Source organism: Myxine glutinosa, chromosome 7, assembly GCF_964187855.1.
Source record: "Myxine glutinosa chromosome 7, kmMyxGlut1.1, whole genome shotgun sequence".
Classification (NCBI taxonomy): Eukaryota; Metazoa; Chordata; class Myxini; order Myxiniformes; family Myxinidae; genus Myxine; species Myxine glutinosa.
This window is the reverse complement of record NC_136267.1, coordinates 156,213,394-156,237,394: the sequence shown is the minus strand read 5'-3', so window position 1 is coordinate 156,237,394 and position 24,001 is coordinate 156,213,394. Positions and strand designations below refer to the sequence as shown.

At 43.9% G+C, this 24,001-nt stretch overlaps 1 protein-coding gene across 1 annotated transcript in view; it reads right to left on the bottom strand.

Annotated features, from left to right (window-relative positions):
• NELFB (negative elongation factor complex member B) overlaps positions 1 to 24,001 on the bottom strand; it is a 65,084-nt gene that overhangs the window by 16,793 nt on the left and 24,290 nt on the right. Inside the window, exons 4-9 of the mRNA XM_068123459.2 lie at positions 23,226 to 23,325; positions 22,888 to 23,118; positions 22,596 to 22,781; positions 19,568 to 19,680; positions 18,277 to 18,379; positions 18,011 to 18,106 (exon numbers count right to left, since the gene is read on the bottom strand). Coding sequence (XP_067979560.2) covers positions 18,011 to 18,106; positions 18,277 to 18,379; positions 19,568 to 19,680; positions 22,596 to 22,781; positions 22,888 to 23,118; positions 23,226 to 23,325 — 829 coding nt within the window. The remainder of the gene's footprint in view (positions 1 to 18,010; positions 18,107 to 18,276; positions 18,380 to 19,567; positions 19,681 to 22,595; positions 22,782 to 22,887; positions 23,119 to 23,225; positions 23,326 to 24,001) is intronic.

Below are 24,001 nucleotides of genomic sequence, written 5' to 3'. Positions count from 1 at the left end.
GAGAGTGCCAAAGTCTGAAGCCTTGGCCTCGTGTCAGGTGTGCTTATATGTTCTTTATTTATAAGACATCATACGAACGTACTGTCATGGACAAAAATATTGGCACCCTTGCACCTTTTTCAAATAATGCACCATTTTTTCCAGAAAATTGTTGAAATTAAAATATCTTTTGGTATCCACATACAGTCACGTGAAAAAGTAAGTACAACCGAGGTAAAGTTTTGACTTTTTCAACATATTCCAACATACAGCGATTTGATCTTCATTTCAACAATATTAATAATAATAATAATAATGCATTTATTTTATATAGCGCTTTTCAGGAAGCCCAAAGACGCTTTGACAGAGTGCAAAACATAACGCATAGCAAAACATAAAGACAATTGCAAAAAAAGAAGAATCAATAGGGAAATATTCAAAGCACAAAGGAGGGAGAAGGAGAGGAGATAGTCAGGGGTTAGATGCTGTGGGTTAAATGTTGAATGCAGTGTTGAACAGGTGGGTCTTGAGTGATGTTTTGAATGTGGTGAGTGAGGAGGAGTCTCTGATGGTGTGAGGTAGCGAGTTCCAGAGGGTGGGAGCAGCGATGGAGAAGGCCCTGTCCCCCCAGGATCTAAATTTGGTCCGGATGGGGGGGGTCAGGAGGTTGGTACCAGCAGAGCGGAGGTTGCGGGTGGGAGTGTGTCTGGAGAGGAGGTCAGCCAGGTAGGATGGGGCCAGGTTATGGAGGGCTTTGTAGGTCAAGAGGAGGATTTTGTACTGGATTCTCTGGGAGATGGGGAGCCAGTGAAGCTTGTAAAGGACGGGGGTGATGTGGTCACGGGTCCGGGAATGGGTGAGTAGACGGGCAGCGGAGTTCTGAATGTATTGGAGTTTATTGGTGATTGTTGAGGGTGAACCATAAAGGAGGCTATTGCAGTAGTCCAGACGGGAAGTGATGAAGGCGTGGATGAGGGTTTCTGCAGCCACAGAGGAGAGGGATGGACGGAGACGGGCGATGTTTTTCAGGTGGAAGCAGGCTGTCTTTGTGATCTGTTTAGTGTATTTGTCGAAGGAGAGGGTTTGGTCAAAGATGATGCCAAGATTCCGGATGTGAGGGGAGGTGGACACTGGGAAACCGTCGATGTTGAGGGCAAAGTTATGGGTGGACTTGGTGAGCGTTTTTGGGCCAATGATGATTATTTCAGATTTATCACAGTTAAGTTTGAGGAAGTTGATTTGAAGCCAGGATTTTATTTCAGTGATGCAGTTTGTCAGGATAGAGTGGGTGGCGGTGGAGATGGACTTGGTGGAGATGAAAAGCTGGATGTCATCGGCGAAGCAGTGGAATTGGAGACCATGACGGCGGATTAAGTGACCGAGGGGGGACAGGTAAAGGATAAAGAGGAGGGGGCCAAGAACTGAACCTTGGGGGACACCTTGGGGGAGGGGAGCAGTGGGGGATTTGCAGTTATTGATGGAGATGAACTGACGTCTGTCAGAGAGGTATGATTTAATCCAAGAGAGGGCAGTGCCGGTAATGTTAAAGGTGGTTTCAAGTCGGGTGAGGAGGATGGTGTGATCGATGGTGTCAAAGGCAGCGCTGAGGTCGAGGAGGATGAGAATGTTGAGGTTGCCAGCATCAGAGGAGAGGAGAAGGTCGTTGGTGATTTTGAGGAGAGCAGTTTCAGTACTGTGGTTGGACCGGAATCCGGATTGGAATGTTTCATACAGGTTATTGGCAGAGAGGTGATGCTTGAGTTGAGTGGCTACAGCGCGTTCCAAAACCTTTGACAGAAAGGGTAGGTTGGAGATGGGTCTGAAGTTATTTAGGGTGTCAGGGTTTAGTCCAGGTTTTTTCAGAATGGGGGTAACAGCAGCAATTTTGAGGGATGGTGGGACGATGCCTGTAGACAGGGAGGAGTTTATTGTTGCAATGATAAGTGGAGAAAGAGCAGGAAGGGAGGCCTTGACAAAGCTGGAGGGGATGGGGTCAAGAGTGCAGGTGGCAGTTTTCATTCCGATGAGGAGTTCAGAGAGGTCAGTAGGGGAGACTGGGGAGAATTGAGACAGGGGATGGCAGGATAAGGGGGGGCAGGTGGTTTGAGGGGGAGCGGGTGCGGCGGTGGTCAAGCTGTTGTAGATGTTTTCAATTTTGCGTTGGAAGAATGAAAGGAAGGAGATGCAGTTGTCTATTGTGAATGACTGGGTGGTGGTGTTCAGGGGGCTGAGGAGTTTGTTTATTGTAGAGAAGAGTGCTTTTGGGTTTCCGGAGCCAGAGTGGATAATTTGAGAGTAGTAGGCGGAGCGGGCGCGGGAGAGGGCATCTTTATAGTGTTGTATGTGGTCCTTGTAGGCCTGGGAGTGAACTGTGAGACCTGTTTTATTGCGGAGTCTTTCAAGTTGGCGAGCACGAGTTTTCATTAGGCGGAGCTCAGGGGTAAACCAGGGAGCAGAATGGGTGAAAGAAACTGTTTTGGTTTTTATAGGCGCAATTTGGTCAAGGCAGGAAGAGAGAGTGTGGTTGTAGTAGTCAGTGAGGTCAGAAGGGGTGTGGAGGTCAACAAAGGGAGTAGTGGACATTTTTTCAGAGAGGGTCGATGAGAATGAGGCAGGTGAAAAAGCGTTTAGCTTACGGAAGTTGATAGTGCGATAATGCCTTGGTGCTGGGGTGGGGATGTTGATGGTCAGAGTGATGGCTAGGTGGTCAGAGAGAGTGAGGTCGGAGCCAGAGAGATGGTGCAAAATTAGTCCAGTAGAGCAGACAAGGTCCAAAATGTGACCACGGTTATGGGTAGGAAAGTTGACATGTTGAGTGAGGTTAAAGCAGGTGAGTAAATCAGTGAAGTCAGTGGTTAGCGTGGAGTCAGTGGAGTCCATGTGGATATTGAAATCACCAAGGAGGAGGATTGAGGGGGAGAGGGAACATAGCTGGGTCAGAAAGTAGGAGAAGTCAGACAGGAATGATGGGTGTGGTTTGGGAGGGCGGTAGACAACAGCCATGACTGACTGTGTGTGACCAGAGAGTTTAAAAGCCAGGTGTTCAAATGATGGAGCAGATGAGATGGAGATGAGGTTGGTCTTGATGTCTTGTCGGTGAATAACGGCAATTCCACCACCTCGGCCCTCCGAGCGTGGTTTATTGATGTAAGAATATCCATTGGGTGTGGTGAGGTTGAGCGTGTAGTAGTCCAGTGGTTGTTGCCAGGTCTCAGTGAGACAGAGAAAGTCCAGTTTATTTTCCAGGATGTAGTCGTTCAGGATGAGGCATTTGTTGTTGAGGGACCGGGTATTGAACAGGGTGAGCTTGATGTTGTTTTGTACGGCGGGTATGAATCCAGGTGATTTGGCCAGGGTTCGCAGACAGGAGGTGCGATTTTGTGCGTTGTTGTGACCAGGTGTGTTGGGACGATGAGTGGGAGTGCGCTGAGCCGACCAGAGGATGGGGATGGAGTGACCTGATTGTAAATAAACAAACTTACGACCGGAGCCACGGTGAATGTACCTGGGTCGACGCAGGAGTCCATTCGATCTGATTGCAGAGATGCATGATGGGGTGGAGCGGGTTTTAAGCAGGAGAAGCCTTGCGGCAGAGTACCGCAGAGCCATGCCAGCAGGAGCGAAGGCAAAGCGAGCACGCGGCCAAGGGTGAGGAGGCGAAACAATCGACACAACCAACGGGAGTGGGCCCGAGGAAACAGCGATGGAGCCGAGCAGGTGAAGCCCGGAGCAGCAGAGCAGAGCCGGGACCGCGCAGAGGAAGACTCAATGGCCATAAATCCGCCACGACCACCAGGAAAGCAAGACACGGACAATGGTCCAGTCAGAGAAGCGGCGAGCAAACGACGCCAGCGTCCTCTCACGACCGGACCGGAAAACGGAAGAGCCCATATTGATAGATAAAGGTGATATAATACAACAAATATCATGAAACATTTACATTTTGTAGTCCATTATATAATTTAAATAAACATAAATGCAAATTTCGCATGTGGAAAAAGTAAGTACACCCTTGGCTCTAATAGGTGGTATTGCCCCCTTTGGCAGAAACAACCTCAAGTAGGCGTTTCTTATAACTGTCTACCAGTCTCTGACATCGACTGGGAGAAATTTTTGCCCACTCCTCCATGCAGAATTGTTTCAGCTGTGCGATGTTTGAGGGGTTTCTTGCATGCACAGCTCGTTTCAAATCCCCCCACAACATCTCGATGGGATTCAGATCCCGGCTTTGACTTGGCCATTCCAGAACCCTCCATTTCTTTCTTTTCAGCCATTCCTTGGTAGATTTACTGGTATGTTTAGGGTCATTGTCATGCTGCAAGGTTCACCTTCGGTTGAGCTTCAACTTTCCGACAGATGGCCTTACATTATCCTCAAGCACCCTCTGGTACAATGAAGAATTCATAGTGGATTTATATGATGGTGAGCTGCCCAGGCCCTGATGCAGCAAAGCTGCCCCAAACCATAATATTTCCACCACCATGCTTTACAGTTGGTATCAGGTTGTTGTGGTCAAATGCTGTCTTTGGTTTTCGCCAAACATGTCTTCTGGTACTGTGGCCAAATACCTCTACCTTTGACTCATCTGTCCAGAGCACATTGTTCCAGAAGTGCTGGTCTTTGCCAAGGTGTTCATTGGCAAACTTTAGTCTCGCCCTGATGTTCTTTCTGGACAGCAAAGGTTTACTCCTGGCACACCTCCCATGTAGATCAAATTTGTGCAGCCTCTTTCTAATGGTAGACTCGTGCACTTTGACATCAACAGTGGCAAGAGCTACCTGTAGGTCCCATGATGACATTCTGGGGTTCTTCGAGACTTCTTTCAGCATCTTGCGGTCTGCTCTCGGGCTGAACTTGCTGGGGCGGCCTGGCCTGAACAAGTTGGCAGTTGTTTGGAATCCTCTCCACTTGTAGATAATCTTCCGGACAGTCGAATGATTGATTTCAAATTGTTTGGAGATCTTTTTAAATCCCTTCCCAGACTCGTAGGCATCTATAACCTTCTTTCTGAAGGCCTCAGATAGCTCTTTTGATCTAGGCATGGTCACGCCGCACACTTCAACAACAAAGAGCATACCAAGCTAAATAGGACAAGTTCCTCCAAGATCCTCTCTAATGATGTTCTAATCATTTCTACCTGAGCTGGTGCACCTGATTCTAATTTTAGGTATTTGAAGTAGTGATAAATGTAGGGGTGTACTTACTTTTTCCACATGCGAAATTTGCATTAATGTTTATTTAAATTATACAATGGACTACAAAATGTAAATGTTTCATGATATTTGTTATATTATATTTTAGGAGTGGCGGAAGGCGAGAGAACGAGGCCATTTGTAGGGTTCGAAGATGGTTTATTGTAACAGCAAGATCCAGCACACTAAACTCGAACGGAAGTCGGCACGCTTATATAAAGCCAAAAGCCCTCTTCGGAGGGCGTGGCTCCGGCAACCGCGCGTGCGTCACGTCCGCACAACCACAAGTCCAACAGGCCCGTGCACGTGTATTATGCCCAAATAAGGTAATCACATAAGGTAACCGCCACATACGTCCCCCCAGAATGCACGCCACAGGCCTATGCGTAGGCCGAGGCGACCGAGGGGCTGGGCAAGTCCTCGGGGGAGGCTGCCGAGGTTCCTCGCGGGCCTCCCGAGGTTGCTGGTGAAATCGAACCGAGCCGCGGGTGGAACAGAGCCGGGCCGCGGGTGGCACAGAGCCGGGCCGCGGGTGGAACAGAGCCGGGCCGTGGGTGGAACAGAGCCGGGCCGCGGGTGGAACAGCGCCGGGCCGCGGGTGGAACAAAGCCGGGCCGCGGGTGGAACAGAGCCGGGCCGCGGGTGGAACAGAGCCGGGCCGCGGGTGGAACAGAGCCGGGCCGTGGGTGGAACAGAGCCGGGCCACGGGTGGAACAGAGCCGGGCCGCGGGTGGAACAGAGCCGGGCCGAGGGTAGGCTGCCGAGGATGCAGAGTCGGAGAAGTAGTTGCAGCTTTGGACACGCGGGCTGTAGCTGTAGTTGCGCGAGGGTGACGAAGCAGCCGTGCCTTCCGAGGGTCTTGGAGTAGGCTCGCCCCTCCGGTCGTAGAGGAGGAGCCGAGCGCGGTGCGCAAACCTCATAGTCATGGCCGTCGTCGTTTCCGAAACTCCGGCATTTCGAAACCGCGTTCGAAACTGCGCCCGAAGCCGTGCGGGAGAAGCCGGCATCACCAGCTGAGGTGGCTTCCCTGGCTAGGGCGTGCTTGCCATGTTCGTTCGCAGCCCCCGAATCCGTTCGGGGGCAGCTGGGGGGTCACCAGTTTAGGAGTCGCAGAAGGCGAGAGAACGAGGCCATTCGTAGGGTTCAAAGATGGTTTATTGTAAAAGCAAGATCCAGCACACTAAACTCGAACGGAAGTCGGCACGCTTATATAAAGCCAAAAGCCCTCTTCGGAGGGCGTGGCTCCGGCAACCGCGCGTGCGTCACGTCCGCACAACCACAAGTCCAACAGGCCCGTGCACGTGTATTATGCCCAAATAAGGTAATCACATAAGGTAACCGCCACATGCGGTTACCTGCACATAAGGTACCCGCCACATGCGGTTACCTGCACATAAGGTAACCGCCACAATATCACCTTTATCTATCAATATTGTTGAAATGAAGATCAAATAGCTGTATGTTGAAATATGTTGAAAAAGTCAAAACTTTACATGGGGTGTACTTACTTTTTCACCTGACTATGTATTTCTTTTATTTGCAGTGGAACAAAACAAAAACATAGGGGCAATACCCCTGGAGCTCACCTGGTAGAATAAACAGTATACTGCACCGACTAAAGGTATTTTAAACCAATTTCAATGGTTGATAGAAGACAGGGCAGCATGTAGAATCATACTAATATAATCATAAGACTTTAAATAAACGAAGAAAAAAATACCTATTTTGGGGGGCAACTCTTTCCTGCCCTCCTTTGAACACACATTCATGTTAAAACATTGGCCTTTAAAAGCTACCCTTATGAAGTGGGACAGACATCTGAACAAACACACAAACTGACATTGTGTTTTATATAGGGTAGATTCTGGTAGATCGGCTGCACAGATTTCCAATGGTCAGTCAGTCTTCTCGTACCCTCCATCGTAAGTTCCGAGTTTTCCATTGCTAGTAATTTATGCTGGTCAGGCCACTGGTCCATCTCAGAGCAACCTACTATGGATCGGGCCACAATGCCAGCACACACGAGTCTACTTTTTAGCTCACCTGGAACGAAGTTCAGTGGAGCTTATGCGATGGCGCGTCTTCCGCCGGCCAGTCCGTCTGTAAACACTTGAAACTTCTTCTCCGAAACCGCTGATGGGATTGTGACCAAATTTGGCACAAATGATACTTGTTGTGTTGTGACTAAAGTTTGTTCATGGCATTAAAAAAATCTGGGTCCAAGGGGGTTTACCGGGGTCAAAGTGGATCCATGTTTGGCCCCCCAAAATAGGTATTTGCTTTTTCCTCAGAACTTACACACACAATTTCGATGAAACGTCACCACAACCTTCATCATCCGTGATGTACCAATGTTTGTTCAAGGCATTGGAAAAATTGTGGTCTGAGGAGGTACACGGGGTGGGAGGGGTGGGGCAGGGGTTGCCCCATTTTTTTCTTTGTTTGTTTAAAGTCTTATGATTATGTTCGTATGATTCTGCATGCTGCCCTGTCTTCTAGCAAGCATTGAAATTGGTTTAAAATACCTTTAGTCAGTGCCGCATACTGTTTATTCTACCAGGTGAGCGCCAGGGGTATTGCCCCTATGTTTTGAAACTTACTGTGGGTTGTTTAAAGGTTTACAAACAACCGTTAGCGGACAGTAAAGCTAGGTCAAGATGTCAAAAAGAGATGCCATCATTCTTTGATGCATCGCCCTACCTGCAAATTACCTGGGCAATAGCTTGTAGTCAAATCCTACCTCCAGTCGAGCTCTAACCCGAATTGGAGAGCTCCAAGTACAATGTGCATGGGTTATCAAATCGATTGATCTTTTGAATAAATTTATATTCGGTAATGTGGGATAACCCACCAAGGAGGGCTCAAAAACCATAAATAATCAACCCTTCCTCCAACTCCAGTTTTCATTATTTTTCCTTTAAAGGGTATTAGGCTCATAGAGGAGCTGCAACATAAACCATGCACACACGCAGACGAATACAAGAGTCAAACAAATAAAAAAGACAAAAAAAATTCTATATTTATATACAAAAATTCACTGCGGGTCTTTTCAGGCAAAAACAGCCACTGAACCTTGGGAGAGCAATATCCTTTCCTCAAGCAATCTGGGTACCAGCGACAACATATGTTTATGAGGATGTTTTTTCTCTTTGCACTCATTATGGCCAATAAGGAGGAAACCCTCCCTCTCGAATGGAGTTGAGCCGAGGGGTTTTGTCAGTGCTTTATCCTCTAAATGCTGAGTATCAAGCAAGGAAGCAGCACGTACCATTTTAAGTCTTTGCTATGAATTAGCTTTTAGTTTGAATTAGTTTGAATTAGTTAGTTTGAATTAGTTTGAATTAGTTAGTTTGAATTAATTAGTTTGAATCAAACTTTCCAGCTCCCAAACTCAGAGCAGACACTCTACCCATTATGCCACAGTCAACAAAAACGACAACAAAATGTTTTTGGGATACCGATTCTACCCTTGACAGGAACACCCTTTCCTGCCCTCCTTTGATTTTCCAAGTGCTCCTCCGCCAGCAAAGGTGGATGGAGGTTATGTTTGCACCCATGTCTGTCTGTTTTTCTGTCTGTGAACAGGATATTTCAAAAAGTAGTGGAAGTATTCGTACGGAATTTGGTGGACAGGTTGGTAAAGATCCGGGTCCGGATGCGAGAATTTTTAAATGATTATTCACCATTGAATGATAGGTCTAAAAATGATATTTAGCACGATATCTCAAAAGGTTATGGACAGATACAGACAAAGCTTGGTGGACAGGTCGGTTGTGTGACAAGGAAGAATTGATTCAATTTTGGTGAAGATCTGGATCTGGACACAAGAAAAAATTTTTAAGTCATTCTTCACCATTGAGAGATGGCACCAAAATTATATATTGCACGATATCGCAAGAAGTTGTGGACGAGTTATGCCAAAACTAGGTGGACAGGTTGAAGGTGGACAGGTTGTTAAGGTCAGAATCCAGATCTGGCCTATTAGTATAGGCATATTTGGAATTTCGTGTATTTTTTTTGTTAAAAGCAAAAACTCAATTGATTTTGTAAGAAGGTATCATAAGCTTTAAAAAAAATTAGGGTGGCATTTTTTCTGAACATTCTAAGACTATGAAATCGAAGATGGCGTCCAAAATGGCCGCCGAACACTAATAATGCGATATCTTCACGAGTACATGTGATACAATTACAAATAAAGTGTCTAAATATATGTTTTCTGAGACCAGGGATCGAATGGAATCATCAAATTTATGTTATATGTATGATCTACATGCCAAATTCCAAAATGGCCACCACGCACCCGCAATGTAAACTATACCTTCTCCCTTCGCATGTAATTACAAACAAAGTATCTATTTAAAGACATGTATTTTTCACAAAGAATACATAATTAACAAGCCAACAAACAGATCTAAATAAAATGAAATACTTGATTTACTGTTCAATCTCTTAAATCGTTTAAACAGGAAGATGCAAAAAGTCATACTGATTAAATGCCTGGCTTTCATTTAGTATTTTTAACAATGGATATCAAGTGAATTATAATTTTGTGAATGTCATAGAAAGTAACACCTCAATCTTCACAGTCTTCATTTATCCCTGGTTGGACAGTTTTGTTGTTGCAGCTGAAAACCCAGCATCCACAAACTTCCGTACATGGGATATTGTTCTTGCGACAGCTGCACCTTCCTTCGCGTCCACGTTTGCACCCCCACTTTATGAGGTGCAATACTGCTTCAGGAGCTGGTGGATTCAAACAGCGAACTGGAGAGAAGTGACTTGAAACTGCATCAAATGTCCAACCAAATGCAGGTGGTGCTGGGAGGCACGGGTGAGTTTCACAAGCTTTTCTCCAAATCATGGATATGTAATGTGCCCGACGAATGTGTAAGTCCAGTGAACCAGAAGTTGGTGGTAGGTTTTCTCCTTCGGCTGCACGATTTGAGTAGAGGAACCAACGGAGCTCATTCACTTTTGTGTAGATTTTGGATCGATACAAAATACAGACAAAGCGTTCCAACTGAGAGCATACATCAGCGGGCAGATCAATGTCATCATTCCTGAGCATTGCTAGTGCATCCAGGATCTCATCATCACAAGACATAAATGCCTTGAAGCACGAGTCTTTGGTTCTGCCAGCAAATCTACCAGACATATCGGAACCTGTCAGAGCATGAAAACCTAACAGTGCAGAAGCGCGCTTTGGTCCTAAGTTGTTGTATATGCTCCGCACAGAAATGTTCCTCTTCAGCCTGCCCTTTCCCGTAAGGAAGGTTGTAGACGTTGGTAAGTTTGGATACATGTAGACAAGCAACAAAAAGACGTCTGTGTCTGGGGAACTGACAACAACTTCTGCTTCATTGAGAACAGTTAGAGCATGCAGTACAAGCAAAGTGTCTGCCTCTTCTTGGCTGTGAGTGAGGAGCGAGTCTGGGATATCAACATTGCCCTTGGTTTGTGTTCCTGAGGTCACCATAAGTTGTTTCAGTCTGTTGTTGGAGCTCTTGCTGTGACATACAACTTTGTCAGCCAAATACTCGGTCAGTTGTCCTTTGGCGCGGATATCTGATAAGAAGTCCTTCAGGGAAATATGTTGGATTAAAGTGTTGTCCTTCACGTGGTAATATGTTGACTTTCCCTTGGTCCTCTTTGTCCTCATCTGTTCCTTGAGCGATGTTTTGATGTACCGGTCGAACACCAATCTGACCTCATCATATTGTGCTGCCATGTTACAGATTATCTGGAGAAAGGCATCTGCAAAGTCTTGGCATGTTTTCATTTGTTCCGTTTTGATAACTGAATTTACCACAGCCATCCCATCAATAATGATCACTCGGTGTGCTGACGATTCATCTGTTGGGTCAACATTTGTATGTTCCACTGCTGTGTCTGCCACCTGCAAGGGTACTTGGATTGCTTGGATTGCCTCATTTCTGTCAGCTTGAACATGTTGTGTGTTACTGTCCAGCTTCTCAAGATGATGAAGTATTGATGCCTTATCGTATGCCAGCAGGAGGGATCCATCTGAAGCAAATAGTGATCGAGGCACCACACCAAACTCATAAGTTCCGATGCATTCCTTGAGATTCAGCTCTGGTCGACTTCTTGAAATAACAATGAACCGTTGCAACAGTCCTCGCTCTTCTTTGATTTTGACCACCTTGTCTCCCATTCGGATTTCTGCCATTGCATTGGCACTTTTGAAGGTACCCAGTTTCTTTTTGGTCATTTTGTCCCACACAGAAAGTTTTCCTTCCGTTAAGCGTTCAGTGACGAAACCTTCAAACATCTGTTGCCCAATCTCATCACGCCGAAGGATGTCGTTGGTAGCAGTTTCATTCATAACTGCTTTGGTGAGCAGGTTGTAGATCTCATCCTCATCAGCGGATTCAAATGGGTTTCCATGCTCGTGAAATACTGCACTGAGTTTGACAAACCTTTTATGCGATTCTTTAATGTAGAGAATTCTGTTTCCCCATATAAACATCGAACATCAGTTGTTGTAATTACTTTCTCTACTGAAGGCAAAGAAGGACGAAGCACATAGTTTGTATAATCTGTTTGCTTGCTGCTCAACTGGCAAATAAAGCATAGTTCAAAATCCACCGTTTTTGACTTCTTGTTAGATGAAGACTCTGCCATTTTGGTTAATCTAAGGTCTCTAAGCTATGTTATCCTGGGTGATGGTTGCTGTGGGTACTTGCAACCTGCAAAAGAAGAAAAGAATATGTTAGTACACCATAAAATGGACAAGTGGAACCTTAACACTATAAAGCGAACAAACTGCTGCCGGTGACTGGATTCGAACGTCAATTTTCCGGCCGCCATGTTGAAATAAAAAAGGCAGCCTCTGTCTGAAATTGTGCAAAATAAAAAGATTAGTAGTCAGGTGGAAGTTATTGTTATTATAGTCACCTCTATATACAAGTTCCAAGCAGTTCATGCTGAAAACAAAAATATTTAAACCACATTAAGTTAATTTTAGCGTCAAATTTAGGGCGTTTTGCTATGGTGGTGGCCATCTTGGATTTCAGGCCATTAGAATGTTCAGAAAAAATGCCACCCTAAATTTTTTTAAAGCTTATGATACCTTCTTACAAAATCAAGTGAGTTTTTGCTTTTAACAAAAAAAACTACACGAATTTTTTTTTCATGACAAATATGCCTACAGTATATCAGTGGGATACAAAACATAAACTGTACTACCCGGCAGGGTCATGTGCTCTCCTGTGCCGTTTTAGTTAAGAGCTGTTTCTCCGTTTGCATTCCAGTTGACATTCCGACCAGTATGTGCTATCACATCATAGTCCCAGCACGTACAATTTTCCAATCACGACCCCTGCATGCCACATTACCCTCGGCGGCACATTTGGCACAAACAAATGAGATGTTTTGGATGTGAAATAAATAAACGGTCAGCTTGCAGACAATTTTTACCTCATCAGCAGATTAGTCTAATCCTGTCTGCAAGACAAGCACAAGGACAGCAGGCCGTCGAGCTAACAGCAGGACATTGCTGCCCATTTTATAACAAAGCACTTGTCTTGTTTGATACGATAAACAGTGTTCAGGTAGATTAAAGCTTTTTCCGTTATTTTTCATCATGTTTAAAGGTTTGTTCAACCTTGTCATCTGTCATCAACAGTTCTGTCATCATAAGTGATTCGTGTTTTTCCTTGACGCTCTCTCCTCTTCATGCTTATTTCTGCTCCGGTTGACATGTCAACTTTTCTCACTTGTTTAAGAGATGGGGTTTAATTAAAGCGCAAACTACAAAGTTAATCTTGATGTGGGTGTCAAGGTTCATGGAAGAGCACTATGAAAGCACTTTTGGGACATTAACAATGTTGCCATGTGTAACTCTTCGGTTAATGAACATTATCTTTATTCACAGTGGTCATTGTGCATTAGGGTGTTTCAATTTTCCGAAGTTGCTATTTTCGTGTCACTTTTCTCGTCCCCTTGGTTCTATTCATCGAAGTGACCCGTATGCCAAATTTTAGACAAATTGAATAATATTTAGAGGTTGCACACTTATAGTCTGCACTGCTTATATTCATTGCATTGCACACACATTGCACGCACACTGCATTGCACACACTGCTTATATTCATTTCATTGTGTTATGTTCAATGTTTTACAATTCTTTCGATGTCTTATTAATTTTTATTTTGCAAATAAATCTTCTTCTTTTTCTTAAATAAACTGGAGTAAAATGTCAAAAGTGTGCAGACTGTGCAACCTCTAAATATTACCTGATCTTTCTCAAAATTGGCAGACAACCTTTGCATATATATAGGAATGAAGGCATGAGCAAAGTCAACAAAAATGTCATATTTTAATTTTAAACCTATAATATGAAACACCCTATTGTGCATACTTAAGATGTATGAGTGTGTGTGTGGAATATCAGCCTGGTAGGTTTCATTTGCTTGCATGATTTTTTTATGAACACCTGGTTAAGTCTTTGTGATAATTACTTTGTTACTGCTTGCAACCTTTTGCTTATAATAAGCAAAACTAAAACATTTTTACCCTGCGCTCGCGAAGCGAAAAGCAGGGTTACGCGATCAGTTGTGTCCGTGCATGCGTGTCTGCATTTTAAAAATTCATTTTCTTGGCAACCGGTGGTCGGATTGACACAAAAGTTTCACCATAGGAGCGCCTCTTCTTGTAGCTTTTTAAAATGATAATTATGACGTCATATGTCACGTGGTATGGACGCCATCTTGGAAAAACTTTGCACCTCTATATCTTAGAAACTGTTCCATGGAAACAATTGAAACATGGCTCATTGTCAAGTGCTCCCCATGAGGAATAAAGATATGGTGATGGTGTCATCGGTGCCTTCGTTATGATGTCATAATTCATCAAGTATAACTCTTCATCCGATCAGTATGAATTTTTCTCTCTGCAACTGTTGGTCCAATGGTCACGAAATTTTCACCATAGGAGCACCTCCTCCTGTACAATATTTTAATGATAATTATGACATCATGGGTCACGTGGTAAAGGCGCCATCTTGGAAAAAACGAAAAAAGGTTGCACCTCCATATCTCCGAAACCGCTCCATGGAAAAATTGAAACGTGGCTCATTGTAATGAACTCCACATGGGGAATAAGTATTGTTAACGATGACGTCATTGGTGCCTTAATCATGACGTAATAATGCCACAGGGACAACACTTAGTCTGATCTGTTTGAAATTTCTTGAGCGTGATCTACGCAACAATTATATTAGAGAAAATATAAATGTATGATGTCATCACTCACATGGTGTGGCAGCCATATTGGATCAAAGAAAAAAAACCTTCGAAAACAGAAGAGTTGGTTCGCAACAAGTTGACTGCGCAGGGTAAGTATTCTATGAATACTATCTAGTTAACTAGAGAGTTTAAAAAACGCATTAGCCCATGCTAATTTGAGAAATAAGGACATGGGCGGGGTCTACAAACAGCAAATTTGATTGGTCGTGATGACGTAACATGCCGTAATATTTGTGCAAGAACTGCTAAACAGAAGGGTTTTGAAAGTGCCAAACGTGATTTGTGTTCTACAGTGTTCAAGTATATAATTTAATTGAAATAAAATAAAAGATTTTAACGGTTGTAGAAACAAATTCCGGAAGTTTACCACCGTTGATGCAGCATCTATTACACCACCTAATTTAACATGTTACATTAGTTCTTCGAGCCTGCTATTTTTGTCCTAAAACATCCTTAAAAACAGTAAGTGTCCTGTTTGGAATGATTTTCAATTTTGTTTGACTGCCAGACAGGTATAAGTAAAATTACATTACTCGTTTGTGCATGCGCAATCGGGATGAATTCAGAGCCCAAGTACTGCTAAACTCTCGGTTCTTAATCCAATTCATATTCCGATTTGTGTTCAAAATATAACATTCAAATTAAATGAAGTTGTTCCTTGATCATAAACTGACGTTTGTAGATGCACAGACAGACAAACAGAAGTGAACCAATTGCTTAACCCCACTTACCGCTTCGCGTACGCAGGGTAATGATTGGAGATATGTGCAAAATTCAAGTTATGACTGTACTTAAATGAGATACGTACATCATATATACCATTTGACCTTTTATGACTTCATGTGATGATTACAAATCATATCCAAAGTTTAGAACGACCTGTGTAACTGCACAATGCAAGTTCAATACAAATAGGAATTTCTCAGCAACCAAATGCACAGGTAGATAGATGCACATTTGTAAAGTGATTAGTATGCTAAGACTTCCCAGTGGAGAAGTCTGCCTTATGAATGTCATCTGAGAATTTGTGCCATGGATAGACTGCACAATAGTGTGGGCAAACAAGAATCCATTTGGAACGTAAAAATAAATTCAGTAAAAACAAATAAGGAAGCGAGGCAGAAAACCACGAACATAAAGATTTGTTGATGAGAAAAAAAATAGTGTTGTAAATAAGACAAGAAAGGCAAAAGTGTCTTCACACACTTACACTTAAAAAAAAATCAAACAGTACTCAGGAGAGCGCATACCTCTGCCAAGCTGAACAAGCGCATACCTCTGCCCTGGTGTTGGGCTAGCGGCTACGGTGCCAGCTTAGGATCCCAGGATCCTGGGTTCGAATCCCGGTCGATCGCTGAATTAACGCCAGGGGGGTTGACTCAGCCTGTCATCCTTCCGAGGTCGGCTAATTGAGTACCAGTTCACTGGTAATTCCCTGCTTGTCGTAAAAGGTGACTAACAGAGTTGGCGGCAGGAAGGGCATCCGGCCGTAAAACATTGCTTCAAAAAGGGGACCAAAAAACAACAACAACCACGGTCCCCAAAAAAGGCCAACCCCCGCTTTGCGGGGAAAAATGGCCTCTAAATGTGGTTATTATATTTATTTTATATCCTATTGATAGGCTGGATCTGGATTCAGACCTGAACCAAAATCTAATCGGCTTGTTCTTGTCACCTAACCAACTCATCCACCAAGTTTAGTCATAACTCGTCCATAACTTTTTTAAATATCATGTTATATATTGCTTTTCGCCCAATCTCTCAATGGTGAAGAATCACTTCAAAATTAAATAATTCTCGTATCCGAATCCATATTCAGATCTTCACCAAAATCGAATCGATTCCGTCTCGTCACACACCCAACCTGTCCACCAGGTTTCGTCCAAATCCATCCACAACGTTTTGACATATCTTGTTCACAGGCAAACAGACAAGCAGACAGACAGGCAGGGGTGAAAACAACCTTCATCCACCTTCTGTGGCAGAGGTAACTAGAACAATGCGACTGTGTTGCTAATATGCCTCTGCATAGTCCCACAGCGGGTAGATGCCATCAGTCTGCATATGTATGGGGAGTGGATCACGCTTGTGAAGTTTCGTGTTGATCGGATAAGGTTCGTTTTTCTATCCAAGATGGCTGCCAAACCACGTGACCAGCGACATCATCATTTTCAAACTACATGCAACAGTGGTGTTAGATTATATTTGTAAAATTTCGCATCATTAGGGTTAGCGGTTTCAGAGATATAATTTTTTTTTTTTTTTTTTTTTTTGTATACAAGATCGAGGCTCGTGAAAGAGCTAACATTAATCACACAAAAAGTCAAACCGACACACAAAACACAAAAAATAAGGGGAGCGGCAGACAAGATGGGGAGAGAGGGGAAGGATACAAACACAACATTTGAGAGCAGGGACAATGGGAGAAATGTGAGAGGAGGGCTTTGGGGGAGGTGGGAGAGGTATAAAACATATGGACACTGCAAGGACTTCCAGGAAAGAAGTTGGAATTTCGAAAAAATGTATCTGGGGTGAATTAGCGGGGGTAGAAAAGATCAAGGTTTTGGATGGGGGAAGATAAGAGATGGTGGTGAACAGCTGTTTTAAAGACCTGGAGGGAGGAGTGGGATTGAAGGGAGTGGGGGAGTTTGTTCCAGAGGCGGGAGAAAAGGGGAATGAAAGAGTGAAGGTGAGCAGAGACCCTAGATTTTGGCAGTTTAACCATAAGAGGGTTGCTGGCTGGTTTCAAACCAGCTTGTGCGACCTGTAGGAATATTTGGGGGACAGAGCACAGAGAGAGCTGGGGGAGCAAGGCCGGAGAGGAGTCGGTAGAAGACAGAAAGACCACCAATATTTTCCTTCAATCCAATATGGCTGCCAAACCATGTGACCTATGATGTCATAAATTTAATATTTAAATACAAATGGGTCATAGATCATGAATGTGCATGCAATTTCAATTTTTTAGGATAAGAATTCGATTAACACATTTTTGGCTGGTATACCACTTCAAATTTGGTATACCAAATATGCCTCAAACAGGGAACCATGATTGTCATGGGGCCCGCAAGGCTAACCCCTGCTCCAGCGGGGAAAATGGCCTTAAAACGATCATTCATACCACTTCACCTATGATGTAATGATTATCATGCTTTTGTTCCCCATTGAGAGTACTTAACAATGTGCCAAGTTTCAAATTTTTCCATTCCGTGGTTTCTGAGAAATAAAATTTTAATTAATTACTTTTAATCCAACTTGGCTGCCATACCACGTGACCTATGACGTCACAATTATCATTAAAAACCTTCTGCATGGGTGTCACTCGTACCCTGAAGGTTTCGTCTCAATTGCACATATGGTTGCTGAGAAAAACGAGGTTTAGCGCATACGGACGGACGGACGGACGGACAACCCGAAAACATAATGCCTCCGGCGACTTTGTCGGCGGAGGCATAAAAATCATCAACAACAGCAATGTGTTAAATGATAAATTATGAGAAAACACACAAGCTCATCAATAATACACGTTTTACAAGCGTGTTTTACGATAAAACTTCTTGCAATCAAAATTACCAGCTTGGGCTCCTTGAACACCTGGCTGTCAATCATATCCCATGCCGCAAGCCCCAAAGAGAGCATCCTCAACAGCAGCAACAGGTCAGTGCTGTCCTGCGCATGAGCAAGCCATTCATAGATACATATCAGGAACGGGAAATGTAAAATCATGATACGGAATCCTTCATAAACATCGTCCCAGGCTGAAAGCATCAAATACATCTGCAATAAAACACAAAAGTATTACTCAGCAAAACGTGAATGTGAGGCAGGTATAGACCCACTCTAGGGAGGCTCTCCTGGCTGGCCAACTCCTGGAGGATCTTCATGGTGCTCACGGCCAACGTGCTCACAGCAAACGGGTCGCATAGAATTGTGGCCAGGTCTCTGTACACACATGAACATCGTGCACATTTGCGACCAGTATCTTATCAATATAAAACAGGTATCTCAATTGGAGAATCAAGCTACTGTAGACAGGTAGAACATTGGATAGAAAGGAAAAGGACGTCAGAGCCAGAAAAAGAGGGTTCTCAATATTGTGATGTGTTCTCTCAGAGGAACATTTGGTCTTTGAAGGTCATAGCTGACCACATATGAAGGTCATATACACTAATAGTGGGGCAACTTAGCATAACAATTGTGCATTTTGTGAGGAAAGCACCAAATTTGGCACACTAGTAGACTATCATATTATGAAAAGATCTGGATATTGGGCCATCTCAGACTCAGAGATTTGATTTTTGCAAGATTTCGATTCGATTGGGATCGAAGAGAACACCTTCTTCGTCTTCTGTACAGTGAAGTTGCCAGCCCTGAATTCTCTGGCTACATCTGGGTGCTTCATTGGGAGTGCAACCATGTCCCTCAGGTGAACAGGGACCCACCTGGCATAGTGTGTGTGGTCTACGGCATGGAACCATGGGACCAGTTCCGTCAGGGCATCAAGGTACATCGTGAATGAAGCCTGCCGCAGAGAACGCACGTAGACCAGTACCAACATCTCTAGTTCCAGCACAGTTGCCCAGTACTGAAAGTTGGGAATGTCTTCTCCTCTCTGGTGACACCAGTCTTCGAACTCAGGCAGGTCTTCTGCATCATCAGCATATGTCATACAGTGGCGTTCATACGCACGGTGTTGCTGGATGTGCAGTGCCGCTGCAGTGATTTGATGAGCTTTTCTTGTGCGGGTGACGTGCGCAGCTCGCAGGAAGGAGTCGGCCGTCCCTGGCGTTGCAATCTCAGCTTGCAAATCTGCAAAATCTGCAAATCTTGCAAAAATCAAATCTCTGAATCTGAGATGGCCCAATATCCAGATCTTTTCATAATATGATAGTCTACTAGTGTGCCAAATTTGGTGCTTTCCTCACAAAATGCGCAATTGTTATGCTATATTTAGCTTAGCTGCCGGGCTATAACGTATATACGCTAACTTGGATTATTTTCGCATAAAATTAATTAATGCAAACATAGTCTTGACCAACAACAAAATATTCTCCGATTGATAAAGCAAACTCTTGCCGAGCTGCAGACTTCACGTAAACCCATGTTACTTGTACACGCGTACAAACATACCCAAGAACTTGCTCCTTCCCCCTCTTTATGCCGTCCAAAAATCCTTGCAGCTCCCGGGCCCGTTTGGCGTCCACAAACCTCTCCCGGATGCAGGCGTCCAGGCACCACGTGAACTGCAAATGCAAACCACAAAAACAGGAAAAACGCTCTCAACATTTCACTGGACGAGTCCAACAACATTAAAAACGTGCTTTGGGCATGTTAACAAGTGCCTTGTATTTACAGAGAGGATTTTGGGAAAGATGAAGAGCTGATCAGAGAGGAGGATGCTCACAGATTATAATGCGAGTCGGATCGCTCATCGAGCTCGTGATGCAGATTTTTGTATCGAGGTGGTTCGTGGGATCAATTGATTTTCAGGTATAACTTGTTGGGATTGTTCTTGTTGGCTGCATCCATTCATGATGGTGTGTTTGTCCACCCCTAGATCTACTGTAATCTATATCAATAATTCAGAGGTGTTTAAAAGATTACATCACGTACAAAAATCTTTGCACCGCAATAAAATAGGGTTAGTTATTTTGTATTTAAAATCTTTTTCATGATGTGCCGTGCTCTACAGAGAGTGCTGGGGCTGCTGAAGCAGTTTCTTGGCTCGGGTTACAATCCTGGATGGGTCGCTACTTGGACACAGTAAGTCAGAGCAGGAATTTGGCAAGCGTGCCGGAGATGGCTCGCCTACTCGTCCCACAAAGGACACTGCGGGACCTTTAATGCGCACTAGCTAATGCTAGCAGATTGAACACTCTATTTAACCGACATCTGAGGGATAGCACACACATTTATGAATCATCCTGCAGGTGAAGCACTGGGATCACAGGTTATAGCTTGGCTGAGATCCAAACTCAGGCTAGACAGCTTCGAGGTGAGTGTCCGTAACTCTAGGCCATCTTGACAGCTCCACCTTAAAATACATATACTGTAGTTCATTGATAAAAGTGTCTTAATATATTTGAGCTTCACACTGATTGACTTGTCACCTCGATAAAATACACCTTTGAAGCTCTCTCTGTATTGTTAAATGCTGTCTCATTAGTCCGTCCCCTGCACGGCGGGAGATGGGTTTTCCAATCGGGTGTGTGTGTGTGTGTGTGTGTGTGTGTGTGTGTGTGTGTGTGTGTGTGTGTGTGTGTGTGTGTGTGTGTGTGTGTGTGTGTGTGTGTGTGTGTCCGTCCAGTCCACAACTTTTTTTTACCATTTGAGTTTTGTCATCAAATTTTCACCAAAACCTTATTATGATAATACGGAGAAGGCAAATTAATAATTTTGTCAAAAGGTCAAGAGTCAGCATCACATGAAATCATCAATTTTCATCCAATTGACCTGAAATTTTAAGAATTTGCATATTGGGTCACTGAATTGGTTCACTAATCAAAAGCTGGAAGCTGATTATTATATATCAGTTACTATGCGATTTCATACCATCAGTGGTGAACCGCCATGAAGGTATCCCATCCAGCTATGCTGTACCTTAATGGGAGCGATAAGTACCGTCTGCCAAACGGCACATTATCTCTGGTATCCACGCATTATATGGAATCGCCTGGATGCAGCCAGGGGCAACCAATACAAAAATAATTTCAGTTCTCCAGGTTTCAATGAGCTCACGTAATGACGTCACCAACATGTGACTCACTGCGTTGCCCTGATGAGCCCCAAAAGGGCAAAACCAGGTCGGTAACTGGAGTTTTACATACACTTATGACAGTATCTGAACTAAGATCAAAAATTATGCTCTGTCGGAGGGTTCTCTTGAGAGCTTGACAGGCAGAGCGTACGTACATGGTGGTGACGTCATTACGTGCGCTCATTGAAAGCTGGAGAACTGAAATTATATTTGGATATATAAATATATAAATAAATAAATAAAAACTGTTTTTGTTATTTGAGCATAGGGAAGAACAAGACGTTTGAATACAAAAGGACATGGACGGGGCTTTGCATTTTCAGATGCTTTCTAGTTCAAATTGAATCCCATCAAGATGGATGTCACATTCAAAACATAAGACAGAGACATCTCAAATTCAAAACTTCCTTACACCTGATCAAGCTATCATTCTGCAAAGGTAAAAGGCACCAGTTTATGGTGCAGAGGTAGTGCATCTACGTTTAAGCAGTCTGGTGTGGTTTGCGTTCTCATCCCGACTATAAATTGTTGGATTTGTGTTTCACAGATGAGGCATTGCATCAAAAATTGTGCCGTTTATCGGACAGACCTTAGTCTGTGGACTCATCTGCTAGCATTAGTTGGTGGATGTAAGATCTCCTACAGTCTTCTTCACAAAGTGGGCAAGTTCACACTGGCATCCTGGCCAAATTGCTGCCAGCTTCAGTCAAATATGGTCCAGCAAACCAGTTCTTGGCATGCTCAAGCAACCCCTAACTTAGTAGGAAAATGGCGTTGGGAAGAGATAGCTAGAGCTCAACAACAGCATACTCACCTTCATGGTGTCTCGTCAGGGTTCGATTCACAATGCAATAGGGCTCAACTACAAACCATCGTGCTGGTGCTGCCCAAGTAGAGCTTTGCATCACGTAGCATGCATCATTCTCCAGAGAGGACGTTAATCCATTTGCCCTATCTGCTCATTCATTCACATGCAGCATGTGGCTGCTTGTTCTGAGCATCATTGCTGGGAAGGCAACTGTGCCACTGATGTCCCTTGGCAACTGTCCCTTGTAGGTTCGAGGAGGAATTTCAAACTTAGCCGGGATGCAGGCAATTACTGACCTCTTCACATAAGAGACAGTGGGATTTTTAACCTCAATCAACCAACGCTATCAGATGAAACAGCCAGCTTTAACCTCCATCCAAAGGAAGGCACGCATATTGATGAGTTGCCTAAAATATGAGGTATAGCACATACGCATTTTTTGTACCAATCAACAAACAAAAGGTTCACAACAATATGAGGCCCAAAAGTCACTGCGTGTGAAAATCTAATGAGTGCACAAACTGAAACATTCGAAATAGCTGTATTGAAGTTCTTTCACGTCGCAGGGATGCCAGCAGAGAGACCAGGCTTGCCTTATGGCAGGGGTCAATGGAGCAAATCTCATTGATCTCCAGGTCGTGCAGAGACATGAGCAGCTCAGCACGCATCGTGCAGTAGTGCAAGTTGCACGTTCTTAAAAAGAGAGTCCGCAAGAACTGTAGTACCATGTCATACAGCAGCGTGCTGCGGCCGATCATACGGGTCAGGTTCCCCACGATCTGCGTTGCCGGACAACGACAAGAAATTGTGAAGTACGTGTAGACGAGAGCAAAGATAACTTTAGGGGCATTAACACTCCGGACTTGATCTGCAGCCTCGCCTTACCTGCCCCTGGCGTCGCAAGCGGGGTGAGGCTGTGAGCATATGGTGAGTGAACGAAAGCTCTCCATCAAGCAACAGGTTATCCTTCTCGGCAATATACTCCCTGAGCAAGGGTGACACTTCATCTCCCAACAGAGTCTGGTTGTCTTCCCATATTTGACGCTTCACCTCGGTGGCACATACGCCATACAAGGCAGGATCGGACGTCACGTGCTTTAGGTATTTCTCCGGAACCTTCAAGTACAGGAGACAGATATAAAAATCGATTCCTCATTCGGAGTACCGGTGCATTATCAAATAAATGTTGGAATGATTGCATCATACATCACACGAGTTCTAACCTTCGGTAAGTGCTTCATGACATGCATGACCACAGGCTGAATTGCTGGCATCTTCACCAAAGGAAAACTCTTTTCCAGAAGTTCTTCCAGCTTACTATATCTGACATCAGATCATGGATCATCGATTTGTCATTTGTCACACGACTACTTCATAGTTCTTATAAATGTAAGACATGTCTTAAAAATCAACAAAACAAATGTTAGAACTTATTGTTCTTCTGATAATTTACTCTGCTCGGACGCGTGGTATGTCATGCCAAAGGCCTCATCGTGCTCTTATGATTAAATTAAAATGGGATTGAAAAACATGTTTCAAACACATGTATCATGGTGTATCCTGGCTCTTTTAGCGGATATCAAATGCCTTTTTAAATTTCATTTTACGTTCATCACTTTACATCTCGTCTCCTTTATCGGTTAAAGTGGCTACCTTAAGATCTTCGAGGGTCTTGAGTTTGAACCCCTGTATGTTCAAGTTCAGTATTTTGTCGTAAGAAATAAAATGATCAATTTGGAAAGCAGAAACAACAAATGTTTTACGAGTAAGAATGGACTTTCAAAGCACAAACAACAAAACCAAATTCTCCCTTCTTTGACCCCAAGTCTCTGACACTTCAACCCAACAACCAACACCATGTCCAGGGCCTTCAATAAACAAAGAAGACACTTCCGTTCAAGGCAACAATTTACACACGTATTCATACTCCTTTGCTTTACATCCAGGAGCACAGAATTATTCCAGGTTCTCCAGTTACAGCAATGATGTTATGAGTATA